Genomic DNA, 14,883 nt, shown 5'->3' with positions numbered 1-14,883 from the left:
GAAGTCAGAGGACCCAGGAATTAGCCTCAGCTCTGCGTCGCCTAGGGCTGTTGTGGAGATCACATTATGTAGCAGTATATATCGGGGGCTGGCAAACGTTTTATGTAAAGGACCAGAAAGCAAATATTTTCAGCTTTGCACAGCTTTTCAGCTCTGCTGTTGTAGTACAAAAACAGCCATAGACAGTATATAAATGGTATGACTGTATTCCAGTAATTATTTATGGACATGGAATTGGAACTTCATATAATTTGCGCATGTTACAATATTATTCTTTTGACTTTTTCCCCAACCATGTAAAAAAATATAAAAACCATTCTTAGGTCTCAGGCAAAGAATAGGCAAAGGGCTGGCAAAGGTAGGCAACAGGCTGGATTTAGTTTATAGGCTAGAGTTTGCTGACCCCTGCTATGTATGAAAGCACTTGGTTATCAGTAAAAAATTATCCACACATCATCTGACATAGCATCTTGTGATTAACTGTGTTTTTATGGTTAAGTGATCCTATCTTGAGTGCAAGTTAGGCAGAAGATTCTGGAAACAAAGCTCAGTGCCTGTGGGGAAACAGTTTTTGGCATGGCTCACTCTCTGTTCCTATTGTTTCTCCTCTGGACACCAGCTCAGCATGGAAGGGATAACCGTTAGCAGGTTCTTGAGGTCCAAAAACTTTCAGTGAGGCTGTGGTTTGACTTCAGGTGAATGCTTATGTGTGCCCGTGCATATGTCAGCACATGCACACACACACATCTGTTCAAATAAGTGGCTCAGTGTTAAACGCAGTGTTGGTGAGGCTCTCTCAGTGATCTGATCATGAGATACTGTGATTGTCTTTCCTGAGCACATATCTTTTTACATAGCTCTGTACCCTTGGTTTAAACCAAATAGCTCATAAATTGGCAGTGCTTGGCATTGGATGTATTCATTTATTCATTCATATAGTGGATTCATTTATTAAGCACCTACTAGGAGTCAGGCACTCTACTAAGCATTGAAGATACAAAACTGAGCGCATAGAAAATAACTTTGTATGTCACACCTATTGACTTGAAATATCATTTCTGAGACTTTCATACAGGAAAACTGATTTAACACCAATATACTCCCAAAATAACATGTAAGCTTCATGACATTTACTTCAGAAGCATTCTGTTTGCATCTCTGAACTTTTTATATGCACTTATTTTTCTTACATAGCTGTTGAAAAATAGTCCACAAATTATCTGTGATCTCTAAAGAGATACCATTTCTTTTATATGATTATTTTCATTTCCTTGACTCTATAAAAAGACTCTGCCTCAGGATAGCACTTTAGAGTTTGCAAAGGACTTTTGGATGTGTCATTTCATTCAGGTCACTCAATAGTCCTGTACTGTTCCCATTTTGCAGATAAATAGAAAAATGAGGCACAGAAAACTTGGTAACTTGCTCCTGGTCATTTGACTAAGAAGAGGCTGAACTTGGGATGTTTTTTACCTGGGAACTGCAAATGCCTGGGGACAGTGGCCTTCTTTCTTGTGGCTGAAGCAGGCCCAGGAAACCCCATTTCAGACCAAGCCTATTACGACGGGCCTGGCCTACTGAGTCAAGCCCTCAGTGGAGCTTGAAGAACACCACACAGCCATTAAAGAATTATATGATAGAATATTTAAAGATGAGAAAAACAGTTCATGCTATGTTGTTGGGTTAAAAAACTATCAGTCATTATTTATGATTTGATCTCATTTTTATTTTACAGAAAAAGTTACACAAAACAGTATAGTCCAGTGTTTTCAATTGTACTTAAACTTTATCTCCTTGGAGATTTGTAAAAATACAGGTACTTGAACCCATCTCTTTGACAGTCGTCCTCAACTGTATTCCTCCTCTGAACCATCAAGTGCAGAAAGCTGTTTGACTGACACTTAGTCCTTCCAAGAAAGCCAGGACCGTGCTAGATGTAGCAGAGAGAAGTTACCATGTTACATCCAGTGAGGGACTTCTGTACCCAGGGCCAGTGAGAAACAATGCGGGATGGTCCCAGGCTGTTTGTACTGTGAAATCTTGCAGCCTGGGTAGGAAAGCCATGGTTAAAATAAGATACACCACAGTGGTGACAGTGGCTGTTACTGGATGGTGAAATGATGGGTAGTTTTTCTTATTTTTTTGCTCATCTCTTTTCTAAATCTCCTACAATATCATTAATTTTAAAAACATTAGAACATAAGGGTGAAAGAAAAATGTTGGTGAGAGTCCATTTTGCTGGATCAAGTAGGAAGTAAGATACTCCATGAATGATTTTTTTTTTTTTTTTGGAGACAGAGTCTCACTCTATCGCCCAGGCTGGAGTGCAGTGGTGCGGTCTCGGCTCACTGCAGCCTTGAGCTCCTGGCTCAAGTGATCCTCCCGCCTCGGTCTCGCAAAGCACTGGGATTACAGGTGTGAGCCACTGTGCCTGGCTGGAGGATTTTTTTTTTTTAACTAAGTCTGTGGTTAGCTAGCCCTCAGAAGGCTTGCTGAGGTCAGCCCTACAAGCCCATGACCCTTTCCCCTTTTACAGTACCACAGCAGCCTGGCGTCGCTGAATGGGCTGGAAGTCCACCTGAAAGAGACGCTGCCCAGGGATGAGGCAGCCTCCACGAGCAGCACCTACAACTTCACACATTACGACCGCATTCAGAGCTTGCTGATGGGTAAGAACTAGCCAAGGGGCCTGGGGCGACGGGGATGCCAGATTCTAGAGACGGGTGGAGGTGAGAACTTGAGCCGCAGCGTGGTCATGACACGGCTGTGCACAGAGTTGTCTGACCTGCGTTCAGGGCTCTCTCCTCACCGGGAGCCCACTCCCACTGAGTGTGGCGTTCACTGGGCAGACGCTTCTCTGCTCATGTGTCTGTTTTTGGCGTTTCCCAGTGTTTTGAGAGAAGTTGATGTTCATGTATCTGTGATAGGTTTGTCTCAGAATGTTGAGATCCACACGCAGAAACCGGGTGCTGCATCGCATGGCGGCGGCAGCAGAAGCCCAACTCCCCGGGCCTTTGTCTCTGCCCCAGGCAGCCACACTCATGGCCTTGAGCCGTGCTCAGTCCCCATGTTCGGTACCGGGCTTCAGGGGGTGAGAGGGCGGAGGGTAACTGTCTGCTCTTCACAACTCTGTGTCCTCTTCCGGAAGCAAACCTGCCGCAGGTGGCCACCCCGCAGGATCGCCGCTTCCTCCAGGCCATCAGCCTGATGCATGGCGAGTTTGCCCAGCTGCCCGCGCTTTATGAAATGACTGTCAGGTGAGCCTCCCTGAGTCGCTCCTCCACCTACTCTCCACGGTCCTGCTCATGGGAACCACCTGTGGGGCCCAGGCAGCGCCTTATTCCTAAGTAGATGAAAAACATTCTAGTTACTCTCCTTAAGGCCTTCCTTTGTCTGTTCCTATTGCCGCCATCATCCACTGTTGTGCAGTCATGTGCCATGGACTTTCTGGTTCCCTTCCTACTTTAGACGCCTGGGGTCCAGCAGTGAAGGAACCTGAGGTCCTCACCATCATGGAGCTACACCCATTACTAGGGACGGCGGCTCCATCTCCTTGCTAGAAACAGTGTTGAAATATTGTTGTCTTTCTAATTAAAAAGTAATATGGCTGGGCACAGTGGCTTACACCTGTAATCTCAGCACTTTGGGAGGCAGGGGGATCACTTGAGGTCAGGGTTCAAGACCAGCCTGGCCAACCTGGTGAAACCCTGTCTCTACTAAAAATACAAAAAATTAGCTGGGCAGGGTGGTGGGTACCTATAGTCCCAGCTACTCAGGAGGCTGAGGCAGGAGAATCACTTGAACCCCGGTGGCATAGGTTATAGTGAGCTGAGATCACACCATTGCACTCCAGCCTGGGCAACAGAGTGAGACTGCATCTCAAAAAAAAAAAAAAAAAATGCTGATCATACAGTCATGCAGAATGCTTGGAAATCTATCAAGTAAAACATTTTCCTCTCTCCATCACACACCAAGAAATAACTACATTTTACAGTTTGGTATATATTGCTCCAGGTTTTATTGGTTTTTGGTTTTTATTTTTTGCACATATAGATAAATTGTATTTTTAATTATTTTAAGTCTTCTAGAAAATAGGATTCTACTAATGTACAATTTTACAGTTGTCTTTTTTCACATTATGGCATAGCTTGAACACCTCCATGCCAGAAGAAATATAGATCTATTAATGATTATTGTAATTTACAGTATTAAACCAACCGAATTTGTTTTTTTCTTTCTATATGCTTCTCTTATGAAACCAGAAAGGGAGTTTGGGCTTTAGAGATCACTTTATAAAAGCTTAGGAGGCTGGGACCTGAGAATTTGGCTGACAACTGGTAACAGAAAATAAAGCAAGTTAGCAGGTCAAGGGCAGTGCTGGCAATGTGTATATTAGTCCACGTAGCCCTTGGAACCATCTGGTCAAGGGCATTATTTTTTATTTATTTATTTTGAGATGGAGTCTCACTCTGTCGCCAGGATGGAGTGCAGGGGCTCAATCTCGGCTCATTGCAACCTCTGCCTCCTGGTTTCAAGCAATTCTCCTGCCTCAGCCTCCTGAGTAGCTGGGACTACAGGCGCCTGCCACCATGCCCCGCTAATTTTTGTATTTTTAGTAGAGATAGGGTTTCACCATGTTGGCCAGGATGGTCTCAATGTTTTGACCTAGTGATCCGCCCACCTTGGCCTTCCAAAGTGCTGGGATTACAGGCGTGAGCCACTGCGCCCAGCTTCAAGGGCATTTTTTAAATCCTCATTTTACAGATGAGAAAATTGAAGCACAAATAGGATAAGCAGCTTGCCCAGGGTTATATTCTTCTTAAGTGGCATGGCCAGGATTTGAAGCATTTTCTCCAACTGTTAAGCACATGTATGACGTTTCCACACACATTTCAGTGTCAGGGCAGTGTGGTCCAGTGCAAGGGGCATGGGTGGTGGACTGACAGGGAGCCTGGGTGGGTGATTAGGATGGTTCTGATGCCCTGTCACCCGCCACACTTGAGCACCAGGTGTTCTGCTGCCTCTCACCATCTCCAGCCAATATTTCAATAGATCTTTCTGTCAGAAATGTGTCTTCTCTGGCTTTAATTCACAGCTGCCCCAGGCTGGCAACCCAGAGGCAACTTGCATCTACAGTCACTGGTTTGGGAACTGGCTGTGTTGGGGGTGTGTGTGTGTCTGTTTTGTGGGAGGTGGAAACAAGTAAAATGTCAGCATCTGCTCCACCAACCACCTTGTGGCCCTGCAGTATGTCACCTTCCTTAGAGCTGAGAGGGGTTTAGTGTTGAGATACATAGCTCAAGGCATTTGTTGAGAGATTATTTCAATAATAGTAATGGAAACAACAGCTACCATTTCTTAACCACTCACCATGTGTTAAGCACTCACTTAATCTCATTCTTTAAAACAAAACAAAACAAAAACACCAATGAGGGCACATACTGTTGCAACATCCACTGTACAGATGAAAAAGTTGGGACTCAGAAATGTTGAATAGCAGCCCAGGACACTAGGAAGTAATAGGGCTGGGATTAGCACCTGAGTATGTGTGACTCCAGGTCCATGCTCATAACCACCTGGCCTCAGAGCCCTCCCCCAGGGCTGTGAGAAGAGATTGTCTTGCTGGGCCAGTGGGTGCAGGAGACACTGAAGCTTGGAATAGGGTGGGATTTACAGGGAAGGAGAGAATTGAGTGAGGGGAGCCTTAGCAGTCCCTGACTCCACCCTTTCTCACTAGATTTGGGGGAAACTGAGGCCCATAATAGTTGGAGAGGCAGGATCCAGAAACCAGGGGAGTTTACCTTGGCCTGGAGTTGGCTCCTCCCAGATGGCTCCGCCTCTGTGTAGTGCCCTCATTCCTCCCTCTCTGTGTCCACAGGCTTCCTGTCACTTCATGTCATGTCCCACTCCTGTCCTTCACTCCCCCTCAGTCTATCCAGCCACCCCCAGTGTGGAGAGCAGACTAGACTCCTTTCTTGGACACTGCCATTGCCTCATCATAGAGGCAGGGCAGCCCCAGCTACTCACTCTGAGCCTCAGGGTCCTTGTCTGTGAAACGGGACCATACCACCACTGCAGAGCTTATGTGAGGGGCAAAGCAGAGACTGTATGCAGAGCACATTGCATAGCTGCCAGTATATCAAAAAAGCCGGCCCTCCACAGTTCCTTTATGCAGTACTTATAACTCTAGGCTCTGTGGCTGCTGCCACTGTGGATGGTCCCGCCACGGACTCTTCCAGCATCTAGTGAGCTGAAAGGAAGGAAAGATGGTATTGGCACTGAAGTCTGAAACTCAGCTGAATAAATAGAATCCCGTGCCATGACTGCTGCACATGCCACATTGGGTATCCTGGGTCCTCAGTGACAAGAACCTTACTGAGGTCTCTGTGTAGTCTGAGATTAGCACCAGCAGCATCGGACTGTTGTCTTCTTTCTTCCTCCAACAGAAATGCCTCCACGGCCGTGTACGCCTGTTGCAACCCCATCCAGGAGACGTATTTCCAGCAGCTGGCACCTGCAGCACGGAGCTCCGGCTTCCCAAACCCTCAGGATGGCGCCTTCAGCCTCTCCGGCAAAGCCAAGCAGAAGCTGCTGAAGCACGGGGTGAACTTGCTCTGAACTGCACCCAGGAGGTGACTGGGAAGGAGAAAACCAGCAAAGGAAGCTCTGCCTTTTATAATTGAAAAGGCCCCTCTATTTTATTTTTCTTGAAAACATTCCCTTTTTTAGGAACATAATGATATTTGAGTTTTTATTATTCCTTTTGCAGATTGGGATGTGTTTGGGGGGCAGGGGTTAGTTCTTCAGGTCAGCAGACCCAGAGCACTTGATAAAGAACTGTATTTCATCGGTGGTATTGGGGCCGGGACAGGCTTGGCTCCCTCTCTGCCATACTGAGCCTGAGGTATTTCCTATCTCCTGCTGCTGTTCCATCCCAGCTTGAACTGGTGCCACAAGATTCCAAGTTGGCATTTTTTCTAGAACCTGATCGCCGCTAGCCCAGAGTGTGTGTTCAACCCCCATACCAGGTGGTGGTAGGCAGTGTGACTGCACAGCGAGGTGCCGGATCTGTGAGCAGGCCGACTCCACGCCCACGCCACAGGTAGGTTTCTCCAGTGCAGTCCTGCTGGGAGGTCTGGATCATTCCTGCAGGGAAGCGGCAGCACACGGAGACCGCCTGGTTGAATTCTGTTGGAACCCTACTCAAATCCAGGGGCGTCTTCTTTGGACCCACAATGGGGGCAAGCCTTAATAATATGGAAGGGAGTTTGGGCTTTTGAGATCCCTTTATAAAAGCCCTGGGGGCTGAGCCCTGAGAATTCAGTGACAACAGGACCAACCTCCCTGCCTTTGACTACAAGTGGGCTGTGCAGCTGGTTCCTCTCGAGCGAGTGTCCCTAAATAGGAGTTTACAAGATGTCTGGGGGTAAAAGCAACTGTGCTTTTCAGTGGTGGCTGCGTGACAGGGAATGACATTCAGTTGTGTGTTCCTGGACTTGTGTGGTACTTAAAACGTCAGTTCTATTACATTATAGTCAGACTTTTTTTTGACAGTATGAGACAGATTGCAGGATGAAAATATTTGTCAAAATCTTAACTGAATGTTTACTGGAAGTACTTGAGATTCCATTTGAGAGTTGTATTGTTAATAATTTCATGTCAGTGAACTGATATCTGATGTTTATGATATGGTGTCTTTTTCTTGAAACAAGCTTCCAAGGACTAAAAATAAAATAGCCAAAAAATGCTAGAGTTCTGAGTAATTAAATGGCAGCAATTTTTGTGACAAAGGTAAGGGTTAAGACAGTGTGTGTCTGTGTGTGTGTGTGTGTGTGTGTGTGTGTGTGTGTGTGTGTGTGTGTGTAACGTGGGCACATCCCTCTTTTCCTTCCCTGGGTTCAGTGTGGCTGGGTAAGGACCGTCTGTTTGCGGGGGTGCCAGGCTGCAGCCTGCTGCTCCAGGGAGCACCAGCTGCAGCTGATCCAATACACCAAGCTTGTGTCTCCCTCTTCTGTCACCTCTCTCCAGGATCTCTCCTGTCTCTGGGATCCCATCTGCCTAGATGGAAGAGGATCCTATCCGAAGCTAGGATAGATGTTGTCTTACTCCTCTCCTATGTTCTCCCAGAAAAAATTCATTACAAGTTCTCTGCTGTGATTGCTGCAGCTCCAGGAAGCCCCCGCAATGTCTCACGTTGTCTTTGACCAGTGGTCCCCAGTACCAGGCCAGAGAAGACAACTTTATAATGTCATTTGTGTTGTGAAAATTCTTCCACTGACCCAAAATGGAACCGTACAAAGCCTATCCGTGTATATGGAAAAGTCTCATCCACCTGGATTGACTCAGAAAAAGTAAAGTCCTGAAACTTTACTTTGCAGGTGCGCCCCTTTCTTTCCTCCTTTGATCCTGCTTAGTTTCTGCAGTGGAGGTTCTGCTCAGAGCCCCAGGGCACTGGCAGCTGCAACCGTCATCTCTAAAGCTTGGTAACTGTGGCCCAGAGGCTGCAGAGAAGAAACACTTAGCTCGCTGTTTTCCCTTTTTTTAATATTTCAGAGGTTTCAAGGGGTCACTCAGGACACGGTTTATCCCACAGCCCCAGGCCCATCCCCTCAAAATTAGCACCCCCAGAGTACAGGCCCAGCGACGGACAGCCAAGCAGCATGTTCTTGCTGGAATGGGCACCACAACCTCTTAATGGCCACGTTTCCCAAGGGAAGGCAGTGTGCAGGACAGCCTGCCCACCCTGGACTCCTAGTTGACACCGAGTGCCACTGTCAGTGATCCAGGACCACAGATTCTAGTGACTCTTGAGGGCAGAAAAGCCTCTGTTTTGGCTCCGTCTGTGCCAGCCATCTGTCACCTGTGAACTGTAAGGATAAAGGTCGCATGAGTGATTAATAGTGGTGTGTTAGTCCGTTCTCATGCTTCTAATAAAGACATTATAAAGGAAAGAGGTTTAACTGACTCACAGTTCTGCAGGGCTGGAGAGACCTTGGGAAACTTAACGATCATGGCAGAAGGGGAACCAAACACAACCTTCTTCACATGGTGGCAGCAAAGAGAAGTGCAGAGTGAAAGGGAGGAAAAGCCCCTTATACAACCATCAGATCTCGCGAGAACTTACTATCACAAGAACAGCATGGAAGTAACCACCCCCATAATTCAATTACCTCCCACCGAGTCCCTCCCACGACACATGGGGACTATGAGAACTACAAAATGAGATTTGGGTGGGAACACAGCCAAACCATATCAAGTGGCAATCAGATTCCTACTGGGAAAGGACCCCTAGAGGGGATGTTTGAGCCTAATCAAACTGTCTCTCCCCTGGAGGGAAGCATCTAGACTTCTGGGCCGTTGTCACTTCCACAGACAGAGGATGGTAGCAAGTGGAGCCCAGGGGCTCTGTTGAAGTCGCCCTCCATGGTGTCTGTCTTGCATATATGGTGGTCTTTTCCAATGTGGCTAAGATGTACTTCCCATGCCGCCCGGTTACTGCATTCTTAACACCCCGCCCTGCTGGGAGTGGGTGAGTAGCAGCAGACCCTTCTCTGGTGTGAGCCTCCCTGCCAGAGGCCACTTCCCTGTGTGTGCAGTGAGCTGAATGGTGGCCCCCAAAGATCGGGTCCCAATCCCCAGAACCTGTAAATGTTGCCTTGTTGGATCGGATGTTTGCAGTTGTGGTTGAGTGAAGGATCTTGAGACGAAGAGATGATCCTGGCTTATCCCGTGGTCCCTAAATGCCCTCACAAATGTGCTTTTAGGAGAGGGGCAGGGGGAGGTTACTCACACAGAGAAGGCCACGTGAAGATGGCAAAGACTGGAGTGATGTGGCTGCCAGTCAAGGAATGCCAGCAGCCACCAGGTGCCAGAAAAGGCAAGAAGTGGATTCTGCCTTAGAGTGTGCGGAGGGACTGTGACTGTCAACATACTGAATTCGGTCCCATGAAACTGATTTCAGACTTTGGCCTCCAGAACCGTGAGAGCGTGGGTTTGTGTTGTAAGCCTCCAGGTGTGTGCTCATTTGTTACAGCAGCCACAGGAAACATCCATTCCATTCTCCTGCAAACTCACTTTCTCCTTGTGATGCCCAGTTCCCTCTCTCTCAGTAGCGCCGAGCCACAGAGCACGGGTAGGGCGTGAGAAGAGCTGGGGCCCCACGTGAGGTTGCCATGGCGTGGGGCACAGGGGAGCCTTCAAGTAGGGGAGTGGGATGGGCGCAGTGTCACGCCTGTATAATTCTAGCACTTTGGGAGGTCAAGGTGGGTGGATCACTTGAGCTCAGGAGGTCAAGGTGGGTGGATCACTTGAGCTCGGGAGGTCAAGGTGGGTGGATCACTTGAGCTCAGGAGGTCAAGACCAGCCTGGCCAACATGATGAAACCCCGTCTCTACTAAAAATACAAAAGTTAACTAGGTGTGGTGGCGCTTGCCTGTAATCCCAGCTACTCGGGAGGCTGAAGCAAGAGAATTGCTTAAACCCAGGAGGCGGAGGTTGCAGTGAGCCGAGCTGAGATTCATTGCACTCCAGCCTGGGCGACAGAATGAGACTCTGTCTCAAAAAAAAAAAATGCAGGGGAGTGACTTGAGCTGGTTCTCATGAGGAAGGTCTCTAGCTCCTGAGTAGGGGATAAGCTGGGCAAGAGTGGAAACCACCAGGAGGCTGTGGTTGTCCAGGTGGGAAGTGGAATGGCTGAAGCAGAGAGGAGGCCAGATAATGGGCAGATGAGCCTGGGCACAGATTAGGTTTGGGGCGGGGAGGGCCAGCCCCAGTGGAGAAGGCAGCCAAGGAGATAGATTCCTGCCCTGAAGGAGCTGGCGGAGGGAGTGAGCATGAAACCCACACTAATACTCTCAGCCTGTGCTCCTGACACACACACGCCTGTCCCAACCCCTGAACCCACCGCTGCTCCTGGGAAAAGGGCAGTGGGTGTGGGAAAGCACTTGTCTCCTGCTTTGCTTCTTGATTCTGACTGCCATCCGGCTCTCTGTTAGGAGACGGGGGAGGGCAGGTGTCAGACCCACGCTCAGCATCCTAGCTTAGAAATAAAACATACTCTAGATCTTTCTTTCTTCAGCGTATTTGTTGAGTTTGGGAAGCTTACAGTGAAGATTCTAAGGGCTTCAAGGTGAAAATAGGGCACCTTCTCTGTTGATCCAGGATTTAAATGTCCAAACCTGAAATTAGCTGTACTTCCCCTGAGAATAAAACCCAGAGAGTGCTTTGGAATCCTGTCAAGAGCTGGGAGGTGTTTTATGATTGCCTGTGCATGCCGAGGTACAAGCCGAAAAGTTGCAACCCTTCTCCCCTGCCCTGCCTCGCTGTCGGCTGGGTCAAGCACCCCAAGGAAAGGGCTTGAGACCCTGGTTGCCAAACCCATAGGGAGGAGAGGGAGACAAGTCCTCTACCAAGTGTGCTGCTAAAAGGCACCTTGTGCATCCTTCCTCCCCACCCAGGCTGGACTGGCTCCTATGGCTGTGGCAGGAGCACATGGGCTTTGGTGTCAGACAGCTGGGTTCAAATCGCAGCTCTGCCACTTACTGCTGGAAATCAGGGCAAGTTGCTTTTCTGTCTCTGAGCCTCAGTGTCCTCTTCTTTAAAATGGACAGGAGAAGGAAATGGATGTAAGGACTTGGCCTATCATGGGCCTTCAGCAAATTGAGGGTCCTGTTGAGTGTTCTGAGAAGGCAGATGGCCTCCCAGGACAGGGAGAAGGACCTGGGGGCCGGAGGGGTGTGGTCCTTCTGCATGCTGAGGAAGGGAGGCCTGGATGTGTGTCCAGACTTCAGAAGATGCACTGTGCTGCGAGCCTGGATACTCGGCTTCCAATTCCAGCTCACCCTGCAGCTGGCCGCATGACCTTGTTCATGTCAGCTGCCCGCTCTGAGCCTGTTTTCTCATGTATTAAATGTGCAGTTGACAAGGATAAGGTAGGGGAAGGAACCTCGTAGGGTGCACAGTGCTCTCCATGCTCAAAGAAGCAGGTGCCCTCAGTGAACTTGAGGGTGGCTAATGTGTGGGAAGTGGGGAGATATGGGGAAGGGCAGGTACCCAGAAGTTAGAAGCAACGTGTGTGCCTGGGAAAGAGGCGGAAAGTAGACCAATCCGTGTGTGTGCTGCCTCCTGCCTCCTAATGCTGCAATCTGCTTGAGTATTTTCCCTGCCATCTGTCAGCAGTTCTAAAATATGTGGCCTTATTCCGTCCTGTTCCCTGTGTTTACATCTGGTTAGCAAGATTCGGCTGGGGAGTTAAATGTTATGGAAGGTTGCTGGCAGCAGGCATGACGGTCCTCAAAAACCTCATTTTGTGCTTAGCCTCTGCTACTCATATTTACATCTTGACAGTGTGTATGGAGCACCTCTCCCATCCACCCAGACCATGACATAATAGCATCTTACCAAAACCTCACTTGACACTCACAGAGTGGATTAGGTCTGTTGGTGGCAAGGATAGAAACCACAACCCAAACTTGGCTTATGAATAAAAAGCGTGTTTATTGACTCATGTAACAGAAAAGTCCAGAGGTAGAGCTGGTTTCCGGCAGAGCTGCGTTCAGGACTCAACGCGATCTCCCCAGCGCAGGCCCCACTTGCCTCCGTGGGTTTCTCTCTCAGCCTCTTTCCCTTCACCTCCCCCCAGCACCCCCACCTAATAAAAAGTGGCCTTTCACAGTGGTCCCAGAAAAAGAACTTGGATCACGTGCCCAGCCCTGACCCAATCTCTCAGTAGCCCAGAGTTTGGAAGACTGACTGGTCAGATCTGGATCATGGGCCCAGCCCTGGAGACCCAAGGACTGAGCATGGGGATGTTATGGTCCTGCAAGGGGCTCATACTGTTGGCAGGATAGGGTTAAAAGCAGTGGCTGCCGGCCAGGCGTGGTGGCTCACGCCTGTAATACCAGCACTTTGCGGGGCAGAGGCGGGCTGATCACTTGAGGTCAGGAGTTCGAGATCAGCCTGGCCAACATAGTGAAACTTTTGTCTCTACTAAAAATACAAAAATTAGCCAGGCGTGGAAGCAGGCACCTGTAAGTCCAGCTGGTCACAAGGCTGAGGCAGGAGAATCACCAGAAGGTGGAGGTTGCCGTGAGCCGAGGTTGCGCCACTGCACTCCAGCCTGGGCAGCAGAGGAGACTCTGTCTCAAAAAAACAAAAACAGACAACAAAAAACAGTGACTGTCCTCTAGAGACCAAGGTTAGGTGGCCTGCCCGGTGTTACACAGGGTCATAGCTCAGACTTTAACCTCCAGGCTGAATGGTTTCAAAGATCTTATCATTCTTGCTACTCACAGCAGCGACCCTCAACCTGAGCTACACATTAGAATCATGACTGGAAATGAGTTTAAAACAAAGACCGGTGCCTGGACCCCACTCTCAGAACAATGAAAAAAGACGCTTTGAGAGTGGGGTGTGGGCTTTGGGGTTTCCAACAAGTTCCCAGGTGACTGCATCGTGCAGCCACAGTCAAGGACCAGCACACCAGGATCACTCCTCTCCCCCACGGTATGCTATGGAGCACTCAATGTTACAAGTTTAGTCGCTGTCACCAGGGACAGAACCTAGACAATCTGGGTGACTCTAGGGGCTGATGAACAGGCGTCTGGGAGAAAGGGTTTAGGATCAGAAGATGTGGGGTGTGACCTTGTACAAATAGTAATTGGTCTGGCCTTGAGTACGTGGGAACAGAGGGAGCTTGAGGCCAGTCCAGGCTGTGTTTGGGTGGAAGGCAGGATTCCTGTTTGCAGCCGGCTGGCTCCCCTTTCTCACCTTGAGCCTCCAGAGCTACGACATGTAAATTAGTTTAGCAATGCCTAGTTGGCAATGCACACTTGAGGAGGGTGAGAAACATCACGATCCCAGGTGAGTGGCGCTCTTCCTTTCCGCTCGCTGTGGCAGCCTAGCCAGGACGGCTGGCTGGAACCTCGCTTGCAGGTGAAAACACGTGGCAGCCCGGCTGCTTCTAGGGCTCCTGGCTGGGAGACCCCATCTCCCTCTCTTCTAAAGGGAAAAACATGAAAAACATAGCTACTGAGGGACATGTTTCTTCCTCTGTGATTAGACACAGGCGATTGAAAGTAGCCACTGGCTTCTCTGGCCACACCCACTACTGTCCCGATGTGTTTTCCCATCTCTTCCGTTTGGCAGCCTTCCTCTTCACCTGTTTCTCTACTCCACTGTGGCAGAAAGGGAAACAAGACTGTTCAGTGCCTTTTATATGCCAGGTACTGCACATACCCACAGAGGAGAAACTGAGGCTATGAGAGGCTAAGGGACTTGCCCAAGGTCCCGAGGGTGCAAACTCCTGGCACGGAGTCCTAAATCTTCAGCTTTTCTGAAGCCAGAGTCCTCGTTCTTTGCCCAGTTAGACATCTATTGCTCCTTCACATACCCTAGATGTGCTCTTGTTGCCCCCACCCCACTAGTCCCATTACTTTGGGACATTTTGCTTCATTCACTATCCACGATCAGTTCTAGTGACCCACCTGTCTCTGTGACATGACTCAAAACACAAGAGCCTCAAAGTCACTTGCCTCCTTCTGCCTGGCAAGTCTTTTTTTTTTTTGGACAGGGTCTTGTTCTGTCATCTTGGTTGGAGTGCACTGGTGCGATCTAGGCTCACTGCAGACCCCGCCTCCCAGGTTCAAGTGATCCTCCCACCTCAGCCTCTCAAATAGCTGGGACTACAGGTGTGCACCACCACACTCAGCTAGTTTGTTTGTTTGTTTGATAGAGACAACGCCTCACTATATTACTCAGACTGGTCTCAAACTCCTCGGCTCAAGCGATCCTCCCCGCTCAGCTTCCCAAAGTGCTAGGATTACAGGCGTGAGCCACCGAGCCTGGCCTAAGTCTTTCTTTACAACAGATGACCTCACCACTTCA

At 48.9% G+C, this 14,883-nt stretch overlaps 1 protein-coding gene across 6 annotated transcripts in view; it reads left to right on the top strand.

Annotated features, from left to right (window-relative positions):
• Positions 1–14,883, top strand: part of HPS4 (HPS4 biogenesis of lysosomal organelles complex 3 subunit 2) — a 39,531-nt gene that overhangs the window by 23,121 nt on the left and 1,527 nt on the right. For 3 of the 6 annotated variants that reach the window (XM_030816013.1, XM_030816014.1, XM_003277726.4), the window contains 3 exons: positions 2,537–2,669; positions 3,149–3,257; positions 6,447–7,768. In XM_030816013.1, the coding sequence (XP_030671873.1) occupies positions 2,537–2,669; positions 3,149–3,257; positions 6,447–6,618 (414 nt within the window). In that variant the 3' untranslated portion in view covers positions 6,619–7,768. Of the gene's footprint in view, positions 1–2,536; positions 2,670–3,148; positions 3,258–6,446; positions 7,792–8,028; positions 8,935–14,883 lie in introns of those variants that run through there. The other 3 variants (XR_004030984.1, XR_004030985.1, XR_004030986.1) reach the window with 3 other exon arrangements.

Source organism: Nomascus leucogenys, chromosome 7b, assembly GCF_006542625.1.
Source record: "Nomascus leucogenys isolate Asia chromosome 7b, Asia_NLE_v1, whole genome shotgun sequence".
Lineage (NCBI taxonomy): Eukaryota > Metazoa > Chordata > Mammalia > Primates > Hylobatidae > Nomascus > Nomascus leucogenys.
Note: the sequence above shows the minus strand (reverse complement) of the source record. Positions and strands in the feature narration are given on the sequence as shown.